This window comes from Saimiri boliviensis, chromosome 17, assembly GCF_048565385.1.
Source record: "Saimiri boliviensis isolate mSaiBol1 chromosome 17, mSaiBol1.pri, whole genome shotgun sequence".
Classification (NCBI taxonomy): Eukaryota; Metazoa; Chordata; class Mammalia; order Primates; family Cebidae; genus Saimiri; species Saimiri boliviensis.
Genome location: NC_133465.1, coordinates 49,827,601 through 49,842,483, shown reverse-complemented (window position 1 = coordinate 49,842,483; position 14,883 = coordinate 49,827,601). Strand labels below are relative to the sequence as shown.

The following is a 14,883-nucleotide window of genomic DNA, read 5'->3' as shown; positions in this document are numbered from 1 at the left end:
ACACACACACAATGAAAATACAAATAGAAAGTACAATATTAGGGGAGGGACAGCGGGGGTGGGGAGTTGGGGAGAGATAGCATGGGGAGAAATGCCAGATATAGGTGAAGTGGAGGAAGGCAGCAAATCACACTGCCATGTATGTACCTATGCAACAGTCTTGCATGTTCTTTGCATGTAACCCAAAACCTAAAATGCAATTTAAAAAAAAAAGTACAATATAACAACTGTCACCATCGTACAGTATCTATACATTTTATTAGTGATGACTTAAAGTACATGGGGCCAGGCAAGATGGCTCACACTTGTAATCCCAACTCTGGGAATCCAAGGTAGGAGGATCACTTCACCAGCCTAGGCAGCATAATGAGACCTGGTCTTTACTAAAAATAAAAAATAAAAATTAGCCAGGTATGGTGATGTGCACCTGTAGTCCCAGCTGAGAGGTGTGCACTTGTAGTCCCAGCTGAGAGGCTGAGGTGGGCGGATCACTGGAGCCCAGGAGGTTGAGGCTGCAGTGAGCTGTGATTGTGCCACTGCACTCCAGCCTGAGCAACAGAGGGTGATCCTGTCTCTAAATAAATAAATAAAGTATATGGGGGATGTGTGTTGGTTATATGCAAATGCTGCACCATTATATATGAGGGATTGAGCATCCACAGATTCTGGTATGGTGTGGGGGCAATATCCTAGAACCAATCCCCTGCAAGATATCAAGGATGAGTGTACTGTGAAAGAATCAAAGCACTGTAAAACAGCATACAATTCCCGTCTCCAAAAAGTTCTGTCCTCGAGTGGATGAGACTTCTAATGAATAAAAGGAGGCCAGGCGCAGTGGCTCACGCCTGTAATCCTAGCACTTTGGGAGGCCGAGGCGGGTGGATCACAAGGTCAGGAGTTCGAGACCAGCCTGGCCAAAATGTTGAAACCCCATCTCTACTAAAAATACAAAAATTAGCTGGGCATGGTAGCACGCGCCTGTGATCCCAGCTACTCAGGAGGCTGAGGCAGGAGAATCGCTTGAACCTGGGAGGTGGAGGTTGCAGTGAGCCGAGATTGTGCCACTGCACTCCAGCCTGGGTGACAGAGTGAGACCCTGTTTCAAAAAAAATAAAAATATATATATAGGGCCAGGCGCGGTGGCTCAAGCCTGTAATCCCAGCACTTTGGGAGGCCAAGGCGGGTGGATCACGAGGTCGAGAGATCGAGACCATCCTGGTCAACATGGTGAAACCCCGTCTCTACTAAAAAATACAAAACATTAGCTGGGCATGGTGGCACGTGCCTGTAATCCCAGCTACTCAGGAGGCTGAGGCAGGAGAATTGCCTGAACCCAGGAGGCGGAGGTTGCGGTGAGCCAAGATCGCGCCATTGCACTCCAGCCTGGGTAACAAGAGCGAAACTCTGTCTCAAAAAAAAAAAAAAAAGATATTCTGATGAGCAAAAAATATATATATAATGAATAAAAGGAATAAATACAGATTTGGAGATAGTGGTTGTTGTGATGGGTAATCTTAATTGTGTTTTCTTCCAAAACAGATTTATTGTCATAGAAGGGCACCAAAGGAAGATGAAGGATTCTCAAGGTAAATATTAGTCTGCTGTTTTGTTTTGTTTTGTTTTGTTTTTTTTAATTCAGAGTCTCGCCCTGTCACCCAGGCTGGAGTGCAAGGGCACGAGCTCAGCTCACAGCAACCTCCACCTTCCAGGTTCAAGCAATTCTCCTGCCTCAGTGTCCTGAGTAGCTGGGATTACAGGCACATGCCATCATGCCCAGCTAATTTTTTGTATCTTTAGTAGAGACAGGGCTTCACCATGTTGGCCAGGCTGGTCTCGAACTCCTGACCTTGTGATCCACCTGCCTCAGCCTCTCAAAGTGCTCGGATTGCAGGTGTGAACCACTGCACCCAGCCAGTCCAGCAGTTTTTAAATTATAATTTAAGAAATAGAGGAAAGCTTAGAACTCTGTCCTTGTTTTTCAGGGAGGAAACTACCCAAGACAGGAAGAATACTTACTTGCCCTAATGCTTAGCGTGGCTCCCCTGAAATTAGCTCCGCAGCCAAAGCTGAGCTGGGTGGAACTAACAAGGACACATCTGATGTCCCCAGCCCTTTGGGGAGGTGGGAAGGGACAGGAAGGGGAAAGGTTTTGGTGTCTGTTCCTGCTGGTGGTGGCAGGCTAGGGGCCTTCTTGGAGGCTCTGGGGAAGGGGTAGGGAAGGCCACCTGGTGTTGGAGTGAGGGCGCTAGTCTCCTTCAAGGCTGATGGAAGGAAGAATATGTGAGTCCTTCCTCTAAAGTGGCAGGAAACACTACTTTCTCTCTTTTTTTTTTTCCCTGGATCCGAGAACTGAGGAAACACTACTTTTTCATCTTACTGGTTTTTGGGCTCCCACTCTATTCCTTTTATACAAACTCACAGAATTTTAACTAGGAAGGCCAAGCCAGGTGACTCACACCTGTAATCCCAGCACTTTGGGAGACTGAGGCAGGTGGATCAGTTAAGGTCGGGAGTTGGAGACTAACCTCACCATATGATGAAACCCCATCTCTAATAAAAATACAAAATTAGCCAGGCATGGTGTCACACACCTATAATCCCAGCTACCTGGGAGGCTGAGGCAGGAGAATCGCTTGAACCCAGAAGGTGGAGGTTGCAGTGAGCCAAGGTCACGCCATTTACACTCCAGCCTAGGCAAAAAGAGCGAAACTGGTCTCAAAAAAAAAAAAAAAGAAAGAAAGAAAGAAAAAAGAAAAAAAAAAAAGAAATAGGAGAGACTTTAGACAGTAGTTTGTCCTTTATGATAGGAAACCTGAGAAAGAGAAAGGGAGAGTGTCTTGCCCCGTGGTCACACAATGCACTCTGGCTTTTTCTGTTTTATTCACATTCAAAAGAATATGTTGTCCTTTAAGCTACTGTCACAGCTCACTCACTCACCAGCGACAGCCTGCTATATGAAGATCTGTGAGACAGACAATTTGGCTAGTTGAACTCAGGCATTTGCTTGAGGTGATTTAACTTACAGAATAAACCATCTAGAAAAAAAAGAACCACTTCATCTCCCACCTCCCGATCAAATGATACCCATGAGACTAAGTCTGAAGGGGACTGATATAAAATGTGTCTACCTAGAATGGTTGTGCGGTTTGTTCGCCGCACAAGGGCGCCTGGCCAAGGGGGTGAGTGGGACTGAACATCCTCCCCATGCTCCATGCTGAGCCACATGCAAAGTCCCTCCAGCTGTATTGTGGGGCCCTTCTGGACAGACAGGGAGAGCTTCTGAAAGCCCCACTTGCATGGAATTATTTTCAAGACCCCAGGTATGTGGTTTGCCGCGGTTCTGCTCCCTGTGACTTTGGACTGAGGTACTCATTTAGTCCTAATTAAGACCAGAGAAGTACAGTGTGAGAGACGTGGGAAACGGCAGCATCACTCACTGTCTTGTGCCTGTGTCTCCCCAGGGGCGTTTCCAGACGTCTGCCACACAGGACATGCTCATCGAAAAGTGCGACTCAGGTACACTGGAGCAGGATTCATTGCTGTGGCCAGAGAGAGCAGAAGACATGCAAAATTAATATTTCCCTTTCTATCTTCTAGGGTGGCTTTTTCTCATTAAGATGGCTGCTCTGGCTTAGGGATATGTACAGACCTGTCAGTGCCACACGCGTAAAAAACATGACACAAAAGCTGCCTGACAAGGAGTCTTCCAGTGAGGACGAGATCTTCAACAGGGACGCTGCGTAAATGATGGTCCCTCACAGTTCCCATCTAAAATGAGGAGGGGGTGAGAAGCTTAATTCCTCCTTTCAACAATCAAAACTTTGCCAATCAAAACCTTGTTATTCTTATCCCAGGGACAGCGAAGCCCCAACAGAGAAGACTCCAACTGGAGAGTCTGCTCCTGAGGGGAAGGAGAGTGAGGCCCTGCAGTAGGAGAACACTGAGTGACCCCAGCCCACCTCAGGCCTCCTGCAAAAGACTTATTTTTCTCATATCAAATAATATAATTCTAGCTATGCAGTATGACATTTAAATATGTAGTTAAATATTTGTGCATAAATAACAAGGATCATCAGAAAGAAAAACAGGACTGAAGCCAGTGGCCCACAAATCCACCAGAGGCAGCAGGCAGGGGAAGCACAGCCACCAGAGGCAGCGGGCAGGGGAAGCACAGCCACCAGAGGCGGCGGCCAGGGGAAGCACATCCACCAGAGGCAGCGGGCAGGGGAAGCACAGCCACCAGAGGCAGCGGGCAGGGGAAGCACAGGGCCATCTTGCCCTCCCTGGTTTCCCAATCTAATTAGTCACCCAGACCTGAAAACATACTCTCAGGGGTGGAGGTTTTACAATTAAATACCGTTGTTCTTGGTGCCCTCGCCCCTGGTTCCATCAAGCACCAGTCATACAATACAACACACTTGACCTCCTGCCCACAGGGGACCTCCCACCTCTGATCCCTGCTAGGGACCAGTTTCAGGGCCTCACAGATCAAGTGTGAGGTGTTAAATGTAGAAACATTAACTCTTAGTCTAATGGGGAAACAGACATGTAAACAGACAAAGCAGGTACAGGCATTCCAGACACAACATTGTGTGCAAGGGCGTGGTGGGGTGAAATAGATGGAGGGGGCAGGTAGCACAAGACTTTGGCGCTGTGAGAGTCCCACGTGCATCTGGGAGAATTATGGCAGAGGAGGCTTTAAGTAGTCGGGAGAATCTTGGATACCTTGCACACTGTCTGGACTCCTAGAGATGGGGGTATACTGAAGAGTTTCAGGAACGGAAGAGGTCACATTTGCATTTTGAATTGCACATTTCATCAGTTTTGAGGAGCATGATGCTGGGAGCCTGAGATACTAATTACAGACTGATCATAAGAGACCAGGCAGGAAATGAGATGTGGCAGTGCGGATGATAGAGAGAGGAAGCAAAGAGATCAACCAACCTCTGACCTAGGTGCCATAATGCCATTAACCAGGCTAGGAAATGCAGGGAAAGGGCAGATAATGAGCTTAGTCAAGCAAGCCTGGTCCAATGGCACATCCAAGAGAAAGTGTCCAGAAGGCAGGCGAATAAACTAACTCGGTGCTCAGGTGGGAACTCGGCTAGATTTAGATCTGGCACCTTTAGCCTGTGGCAGATTGTATGAGCGTGGCTAAGATCATCTAGGGAAGATGGATTGGGTGGGAAGGCCAAAGCTTTGGGGAATGTCAGTATTTAATAAAGGTCATGGGGCCAATGAGGAGGGAGACTGAGAAGGGGTGTTTAGGCCAGCAGAGATTCTAGCTGACATGAAGATGTCTCAAGGTTTGTTTCTTCTGGGCCTGGAAGCCTCAGGCCAGAAGAATTTTGTTTTGACCTTAGGCCCAGGTCTAATTTTTTTTTTTTTCCCCGAGACGGAGTTTTGCTCGTTACCCAGGCTGGAGTGCAATGGCGCGATCTCGGCTCACCGCAACCTCCACCTCCTGGGTTCAGGCAATTCTCCTGCCTCAGCCTCCTGAGTAGCTGGAATTACAGGCATGTGCCACCATGCCCAGCTACTTTTTTGTATTTTTAGTAGAGACGGGGTTTCACCACATTGACCAGGATGGTCTCGATCTCTTGACCTCATGATCCACCCGCCTCAACTTCCCAAAGTGCTGGGATTACAGGCTTGAGCCACCGCACCAGGCCTGTTTTTATTTTTGAGATAGGATTTTGCTCCATTGCCCAGGCTGGAGTGCAGTGGCTCAGTCTCACTGCAACCTCTGACTCCCTGGCTGAAGGGATTCTCCTTCCTCAGCTTCCTGAGTAGTTGGTATAACAGGCGTCTACTACCATGCCCAGCTAATTTTTGTGTTTTGAGTAGAGACAGGGTTTCAACATGTTGGCACCTTGATCTCAAACACCTAATCTCAAATGATCTGCCAGCCTCAGCCTCCCAAAGTGCTGGGATTATAGGCATGAGCCACTATGCCTGGCCCAGAATTTTTATTTTTCTTATTTCAGTTGTGAGAATTAAATGAAACAGTATATGGCACTCATTATGACCTGGTGCTAGGCTAAAAGCTTAGTAATAGTAGCTATTATTTTATCCAATAAATTATTGAGCACCTACTATATGCAAAGCAGATAGTCTGCAGGGACTCAGGCTCCAGCTTCAGGGAGCCTACAGTCTAGGGGGCCACATTCTGCTATCCCTCTCTAAGGAGCATTTCTCATTAGTCTTGGGCTTCTGCTGTGGGCTGGGAGCTTAGGTGTCCCTAATGCACAGAAGTGCCACTTCTCCCCCAAACCCCGAGGCATCATTGTTATTCATTAGTCTTACAAGTCTGATATCTAGGACCAGGTAGAGTGGCTCACACCTGTAATCCTAGCAGTTTACAAGGCTAAGTTGGGCTAATTGTTGACCCAGCCTAGGCAAGATAGCCAGGCCTTATGTCTACAGAAAATTTACAAATTAACCTGGTGTGGGCCAGGCATGGTGGCTAATGCCGATAATTCCAGCACTTTGGGATGCTGAGGCGGATGCATCACCTGAGGTCGGGAGTTCAAGACAAGCCTGATCAACACGGAGAAACCCTGTCTCTACGAAAAGTACAAAAAAAATTAGCCAGGCATGGTGGCGCTTTTCTGTAATCACAGCAACTCAGGAGGCTGAGGCAGGATAATCGCTTGAACCTGGGAGGCAGAGGTTGTGGCGAGCCAAGATTGCACCATTGCACTCCAGGCTGGGCAACAAGAGGAAAACTCCATCTAGAAAAAATAAATAAATAAATTAGCCTAGTGTGGTGGAATACACCTGTAGTCCCAGCTACTCAGGAGTATGAGGTGAGTGGATCACTTGAGCCCAGGAGTGTGAGGCTGAGTGAGCTATGATCTCCCCACTGCACTCCAGCCTGGGCCACAGAGTGAAAACCCATCTCAAAAAAAAAAAAAAAAAAAAAAATCTGATGTCTGGGGTAATTGTTGGGTACCTACTGTAAATCTGCTGTACCATCCATTCCTCCATTCTGTGGGATGGACTTGGAAGAAGCAGCAATCTCAACCTAACAGGAGAGCAGAGAAAACAGCTGCTGGAGTGGAAAGAAACCTGGTCTGGGGCTCCAAATGTCTGGGCTGCGGGCCTGGCTCCAGCCCCACTGGCCCAGTAGCTTAGGTCAGTCATCTTCCCTTCCTTAACTGCGACTTTCTCATCTGTAGAAAGGGATCATAAAACTATTGATTTTACCTTTGAGCCAGACGGAGGAGGCTGTGAGAATATGATGCTTGGATCATTGAAACTTCCCTTGCTTTATGCCACCCAAACAAGATGAAAGGCTTGTATGTCACAGATAAGTGAAATGACAGCAGCATCCATCCCACATGGGCGTGCTCAGGAGAGGAGAGCATGGAGAAATTCTCACCGCTAAGGAAACCTGGGGAGATTGCCTAGGGCTCCCACTCCCCACTCCCCCCAGAAATCCTCCTATCTCTGGCCTTTCACCTTGCCCCTGTCACGGTTTAGGTCAGGCGTCCCCAAACTTTTTACACAGGGGGCCAGTTCACTGTCCCTCAGACCGTTGGAGGGCCGCCACATACTGTGCTCCTCTCACTGACCACCAGTGAAAGAGGTGCCCCTTCCTGAAGTGCGGTGGGGGGCCGGATAAATGGCCTCAGGGGGCCACATGCGGCCTGTGGGCCGTAGTTTGGGGACGCCTGGTTTAGGTAATTACACATGTCTGGGTCTCCTTGCACCTTTGGCTTTCAAGCCTTGCTTTCCAGAGGAGCCTTCAGCTCTCTGTCCTTGAGGGCTCTTCTAAGGGACAATGCCTGGTGGGGTGACTCCCCAGGGAATTCCCCCTGCTCCAGTAAGCCCGGTGGGGACGGGTCCTCTCTGTTTCCTCTGTTCTGGGTCAGTGTCCTTTTCAAAGCACTGTGGTCTCCACCCTAAGGACGGAAGGGCTGTGTTACCTGTTTGGAAGACAGGAAGCAAGGAAGAGGCCTTAATTGCAGACATTTTAAGTGCCTCAATGGTTTTATTCTCTAAGCAAAAATATTCTGCTCTAAGTGGGGCGGGTCCTAGACACGTTGTGGAAAACAGGTCTGAGCCTGCAGAGAATCTGTCTCCTTGGCTACCATCTCCCCTGACCCACACAGTGTGCCTCTGCTTTGGGTGAATTCACCTTTCCTCCTCTCTCCCTGAACCTATTAAGACCTTGAATCCACCTTGAGGTGAGGTATCAAATTCCCTCTCCCTGTACTCCATCCTCCATTTAGATCTCAGGGAAGTGGCCCTTAGAAATGGGGCACAGGCCAGACACAGTAGCAATCTCAGCACTTTGGAAAGATGAGGCTGGTGAATCACTGGCGCCCAGGAGTTGGATGCTAGCCTAGGCAATATGGCAAAACTGTCTCTACTGAAAATTTTTTAAAAAGTAGCCTGGCATGGTGGCACATGCCTGTAGTCCCAGCTACTCAGGAGGCTGAAGTGGAAGGATCACCTGAGTGGAGGCTGCAGTGAGCTGCAATCCTACCACTGCACTCTGGCCTGGGCAATGGGAGTGTGACACTATCTCAAAAAGAAAAGAGGAGAGAGAAAAGAGAGAGAGAGAGGAAGGAAGAGAAGGAGAAAAAGAAATGGGCCACTCAATAATCAGGAGACCTAGGACTCCTGGAACTCCACTTCCTGACAACTTGTGGGTTCCGTCACTGCACCCTACGCCACTCTTGCCAACTTCCAAGGCTGCCCCATGGTTTGAGGCAGAGGAGGAAGGAAACTTAGCAGAGTATAGCTGCTGTATCTCTCCAATACCCTTCTTCAACGTCTCTGGCAGGCAGATGGGCCATAAAAGGATTAAACATAATCCGTTAATTAGGGGCTGAGTGAGACTAAGGTGTGTGCTGTTCAGAGCCAACTGGGGAAACGGGATCTGGAAAGCCAGCGTTGGGTTTGATTATTGAGCTTCTTGAGTGACTCTGCCGTCTAGACCAGGAAATAAATGTCCCTGGGAATGAATGGTTTAGATATTTTGTCTTCCAGAACCAAAAGCTAAGGGGAGAGGAATAGGAGAGCCTAAATAGCAGAGCTCTGTAGGTGTGGAGGGGTCCTTGGGCTGATGGGTGGGTGTGGGGGTGCTCCCTTGGGAGGGAGGAAAAGGCAGGTGGGCTCTCCTCCTGCTCCAGCAGAGCACACTCTTCCACCCCGGCTGCCCTGCATCTCACTCTGCTCTTTCTTTTCCCCCTTCCTCCTTTTCCACTCCTCCTCCTCCCTCTTCTGCCAGAATGTCTCTCCAGGCTGGGCCACCTCACCCCCTCCCCTTCCCCTTTCCTGTAACTGAAGCTGTTGTTGGGAGTTGGAGGAGCTGGGCTGGTTTGAAGGGAGGCCCTGCTGCTTTTCAGGGAGGAATTGCAACCATGGAGTTGCTGGTGAGGGGAGGCAGCAGAGTGGGAGGAGGTGGCTTGAGAAATCAAAGCGGCTGCAACCCCATCTGGGAAACCAACTTTGATTTACTAGCAAGGACCTGGCTCTCCCACTACCCCTACCCTTGCCCACTCCCCCTTCTTCCCTGGACTTTGCTTTGTGGTGACAACTGGAGGCTGGAGGGCGGACCCCCTCCCAACCTGAAAGCCTGCTCTTGCCCTGGGAGGACCAGCCTAGAGGAGGAAGGCCTGGGGGACCCTGCTCAGTCAGGCTGCAGTCAGGCTGCAGTGCGGCTGAAGGGGGCCCAACATCTCAGGAACCTGGGAGGGGAATGGATACCCCTGGGAAGGAGGAAAGTCTATTGGCCTGGCCCGCGTAGACTCAGCCCTGCTCTGGCTTGGGCAGCCCCTCCCCGAGATGTGGGGCTGGGATGGGGCACAGAATGAGAAGGCCAGGGCTTTTTCATTTATCTATGACCTTCCCTTCAACTGGGGGACTTAGGGGCCAGGGCTGCCTAGGAAGAGCCAAGAAAAGAAAATGACTGAGAAGGACAATCTGTTGTAATAGACTATTTTGTGTTGAAATTCAATGTGAGCTATGGAGGACACTGGGTTTTCTGGTGGGGACTTGAGCCATTTTGGGTAGAAGTGCTACCTTTCTCCTCCCTTGCTCTCTTGTCCTCTCTGTTTCCCGTTTCTTCTCCTCTGTCTAATTCTTAAACCCCTCAAGGATGAAGAGGCTCTCTAACTCCCTGCAACTGGAATAGGATCCCGAAGGTCCTAAACCCCAGGGCCAGAGTGGAAATTCAGAACAAAGTGAGTCATAACTTCAGGAAATGCTTATGCATTTCACTGTTGTCAGCTGACTCCATCCATTCCTCCTTGGTGGGGTGGTGAAAGTTTAAATCCCTGGACTCCTGGGTTCTAGGCAGAGCCCCCTTCTTCTGAGCCTCCATCGCAGCAACATTTTTCAGGGTTCAACATCCAACTTTCAGGACTAGCTCTTAGGAGAGCAAGGGACTAATTCGGCACAAATCTAATCTTTTCTGAGCTCACAGCAGTGTCTGGGACTACCCCAGCAGAGCTCCTACCCAAGGACAAAGTTTCTGAAAGCCGAGTCCACATGCTTCAGAATCATGGCAGGAGGGGCAATGGGACCTGGGGTTTACCTGTTAGAAATGCAGATTCCTGGGCCCTGCCCACTGATCCAAATACATCATCCCCAAGTGATTCATATGCACAGTTATAAAGCTATCTGCTTTCCAGACCTCCAGACCATTCAGTTAGCTTTCAGAGCCCTAGTTACTCTTTTTGTTTTCCTGATGGGGTCTTGTTCTGTCACCCAGGCTGGAGTATAGTGGCACAATCATAGCTCACTGCAGCCTCGAAGTCCTGGGCTCAAGAGATCCTCCCACCATTCCCACCTCCTTCCTGTACTGCAGAGGTTGGAAGCCAAAAGCCTCCTCTCTCCGCTTCCCTTGCGGCTAGAGCTCTGCATGCAAAATGTACTCATTTGAGATTTGGAAGGTGGAAGGGCAAATGAGGTCATGTTCTTGCTGCTGTGGGCTATTTCTGCTGGCACGCAAGGTCTTGGAGATGGGGTTTGTCCTATAGCAGCACCCAGTGTCCAGTGTCTGTGACAGCAGTAGCATCAGTGGCACTGATCCCTAAATGCAGTTACCCTGATTTAGTTCCAATGGCAGCCTCTTTATTTCTTTTCTTTTTTATTTCTTTTTTGAGACAGAGTTTCATTCTGTCCCCCAGGCTGGAATGCAGTGGTGTGAACTTGGCTCACTACAACTCCCTCTCCTGGGCTCAAGCGACTGTCTTATTTCAGCTTCCTGAGTAGCTGGGATTACAGGTAGGCACCATCACACTCAGCTAATTTTTTATGTTTAGTAGAGATAGGGTTTTGTCATGTTGGTCACGGTGGTCTCAAACTCCTGGCCTCAAGTGATCCGCCCACCTTGGCCTCCCAAAGTGCTGGGATTACAGGCTTGAGCCAAGGTGCCCAGCTCCAATTGCAGCCTCTTGATCCCCCTACCTGCTTGTGACAGAGGTAGCAGCTTCTACTGGAGGTCATTCCTGTGGCTTTGAGACGAAGTCTACTCCTTCAGCCCATCCAACAATTTCACCATCTCCTAGTTTCCTGTTGTCTTAGTCTGCTTGGGCTGCCATAACAAAATACTGCAGGTTGGGTAGCTTAAATGACAGAAATTAATTTTCTTGTAGCTCTGGAAGCTGGAAGTCTGAGATCAGGATGCCAGCATGGCTGGGTTCTGGCTAAGGCTTTCTTCCTGGCTTGTAGATGGCCACCTTCTCAGTGTTCACGTGGCCTTTCCTTGGTGTGTGTAGGTTGGGGGAGAGAGATTTCTCTCTGTTCCCCTTATAAGGCCATCAATCCTATCAGATTGTGGGGAGGGGAGCCCTTACAACCTCATTGAACATTAATTACCTCCTAAGGCCCCTATCTCGAAATACAATCACATTGAGACTTTGGGCTTTAACGTATGAAATTTGTGGGACCACAATTTAATTTGGTCAAAGGCATCTGTATTGAATCTTTTTTTTTTTTTTTTTTTTTTTTTTGAGATGGAGTCTTACTCTGCTGCCCAGGCCGGAATGCTGTGCTACAGTCTTCGCTCACTGTACCCTCGACCTCCCAGGATCAAGCAATCTTCCCATTTCGGCCTCCTGACTAGCTAGGAGCACAGACACCCACCATCATGCTGGGCTAATTTTTTCTATTTTGGGTAGAGATGAGGTGTCACCATGTTGCCCAGGCTGGTCTGGAACTCCTGAGCTCGGCAGTCCATCCACCTCAGCCTCCCAGAGTGTTGGGATTACAGGCACGAGCCACAGCACTTGGCCTGAATCTCTTTTTTGATTAAACACCTAGAGCCATTCGCTGAGATAGGTCACTCCCTTTCTGTAGCTCTGACCCTTCATCAATAAGAGAGGGACACTGATCTCCTCTTGAAGGGTGGGGAAGTTAAGATCAAGCGGTGGCTTCACAAAGCGAACACTCAATGTAAGCCTTTAGTGTTGGTCTTTCCTGCTCTCCCTAGATCAGGCGGAGGCAGCTGGAGAAGGAAGTTTTCCGCAGGTGTCAGACTTCTAAGACCCTGGGGTTGGTTGCTTTCTCCTGTGGCTGGATCACTGATTAATCCTTGAGGAATCTCGAGGCCTAGGGGTTGCTAGTCTAGACGGATACATGCGAATGCTGGTTAAAGTAAGGAAGAGTCTACAAGGGACTTCAGTTTGGGGACAGATTGATACAGCCTCTTTGAAGCTGGGGCTGACCCAGTCACTCTCCAAGCATTCCTCTTCTGAGGCACACCCCTCCATACTCTTCCAGTCATCTCTACGTGTCCCCGAAAAGGTAGAAACGTACTCATTCGGAAGTGAAGAAAGAGATCAGGGCCTCAGCTCTGCAAAGCTCCTTTCAGGCGCCTTGGGAGGAGCCTGAATGATGAGGCAGCTTGTTGGGGAGGGACTCCAGTGATGGAACGGGGAGAGGCAGTTCCTACCTTGTGGATGGGGTTCACTGGGAAGAGAAAAAGAACACTTCCTTCCTCTCCCCAGGAAGCTGTCCTTCCCTGCAGCTGGTGCCCCAAGGATCTTGCCCCCACATCCCAGGCCCTTTCCTTAGAGACAGCCTGCAGAGCCTGGAATGAGAAGAATCTGAACTACAAACAGACCTCCCAGAGGCACCCCCAACTCTGGTAACCACTTCTAATCAGCAGAATGCTGGCTTCCTGGAGTGGAGATTGGGAGGCAGGACTGGGGTTTGGGCCTTAGAGGAGAAGATTAGGTGCAGAGGGGATATTTTTTCCTCGAGAGAGGGGAGGGAAAGGATTGAGGCCAAGAGAGGCACCAGGTCACGTAAGAACCATTTTCTAGGCAGGGTGCAGTGGCTCAGCACTTTGGGAGGCCGAGGTGAGCAGATCACTTGAGGCTAGGAGTTTGAAACTAGCCTGGCCAACATGGTGAAACCCCATCTCTACTAAAAATACAAAATTAGTGGGTTGTGGTTACAGGTGCCTATAATTCCAGATGTTTGGGAGGCTGAGGTACAAGAATCACTTGAACCCGGTAGGCAGAAGTTGCAATAAGCTGAGATCGCACCACTGCACTCCACCAATCCAGCCTGGGTGACAGAGCAAGACTCCAATGCCAAAAAAAAAAAAAAAAAATCCAAACCAAAACTCAGAACCAGCAAGAGGATACTTGCAGGGGCCAAGGAGTTGGGGGTGTGAAATTAAGCCTGTCCCAGGATGATCCAAGCTGTGAATGCCCCAAGAGTGACAAGCAATTGCCCAAACCCAAATACAACCTAGGAAGAGAGAAAGAACCTGTTAGTGCCCCTGCCCACCTCACTCCCTTCCTGTCTGAAGCACTCAGTTGAGGTGGCCTCCAGAGGACATGCTCCCCAAGTCCTGTCTGGGCTGCATAACTGAGTCTGAGAAGGCAGTGAATGAGCTTTGGGGAGTTGGAGATAGGGGTTGGAAGCAGCAGAAAGATGGAGAGACCTGCCAAAAGGACATGGCACAGAGCCAGAGGAGCCCCTCATGCCTGCCCCACTTCCCCAGACCCTGGCCTTCTGCCCACTCCCTCCCTAGCTTCCCTCCTCTCGCCTGGACCCAGTCTGGGGCTTTGATGTGAGTCAGCCAGGGCTGTCAGTGCCCAGGGATGCCAGGCAGTGTACCAGTGTACCAGCGGGGGAACCCTGGGGAGCCGAGGCTGCTGGAGCTGGAAGCTGCCTTAGGCACGTTGACCTCTTTGCAGGGGCCTCTCTCTCCAGCTTGTATAACACAGCTCCTGCCAAGGGTGGTATAGAAAGGCACAGCCCACAGTGGGCTGGGGAAGGCCGCTGAAAAGGCAGCTTAAGGGCTTCCTGCTGGGCGAGATGGATTAGGGGCCTGTGAGGAGGGAGCCAGGCAGTGAGAAAGGCGCCAACCCAGCGCCACAGCCGCTTGGCCAAGGCCCTCTGGGAGCAAGAGCCCCTGGGTGTCTGGCAGGCGGGTGGTCAGGTCAGCATCCTCCACCTGGCCGAGGGGCTGGGAGGATGAGGACCCAGCTGGGGTGACGCACAGGGATGGGGAGCTAGACCACGGGGCCCCTAAAATAGAGGGGGGCAGGAATGGAGGAGACATTTCTCGAGGAGCAAGTAGACTCTAGCAGGAAAAGGGCTGAGGGAAAGAACTGACTTGCCCAGCTATTCTACCCGTGTTGCCCCGCTGCCTCTCCCAGTGAAGGTCTCATCCCAGAGGTTTCCTGCTGGGAGTGGAGGGGACAACCCTTCCTATCCTCCAGCCAGCCCTCTGCCTCTCAAGGGCCCCAATGTGGAGCTCAGAGGAGGGGACCCACATGGTCCTAAGGTTTCCACACAAGCACTGATTTAGAAGAGCGCAGGTGGCCACTAACACAAGCCGCGCTGCTGAGAAACCTGGTGACAGTCTCTGGCTGCCTTTGCTTTGGGCTCCGTTTGTCTAGTCCGTGA

At 50.1% G+C, this 14,883-nt stretch overlaps 1 protein-coding gene across 1 annotated transcript in view; it reads left to right on the top strand.

Annotated features, from left to right (window-relative positions):
- The window catches only part of LOC101047039 (leucine-rich repeat-containing protein 37A2-like), a 57,928-nt gene extending 44,332 nt beyond the window's left edge, over positions 1–13,596 (top strand). Inside the window, 5 exon segments of the mRNA XM_074388759.1 lie at positions 1,540–1,586; positions 3,462–3,516; positions 3,598–10,196; positions 11,125–11,241; positions 11,973–13,596. Coding sequence (XP_074244860.1) covers positions 1,540–1,586; positions 3,462–3,516; positions 3,598–3,744 — 249 coding nt within the window. The 3' untranslated portion in view covers positions 3,745–10,196; positions 11,125–11,241; positions 11,973–13,596.
- Positions 13,597–14,883: the final 1,287 nt, after the last annotated feature.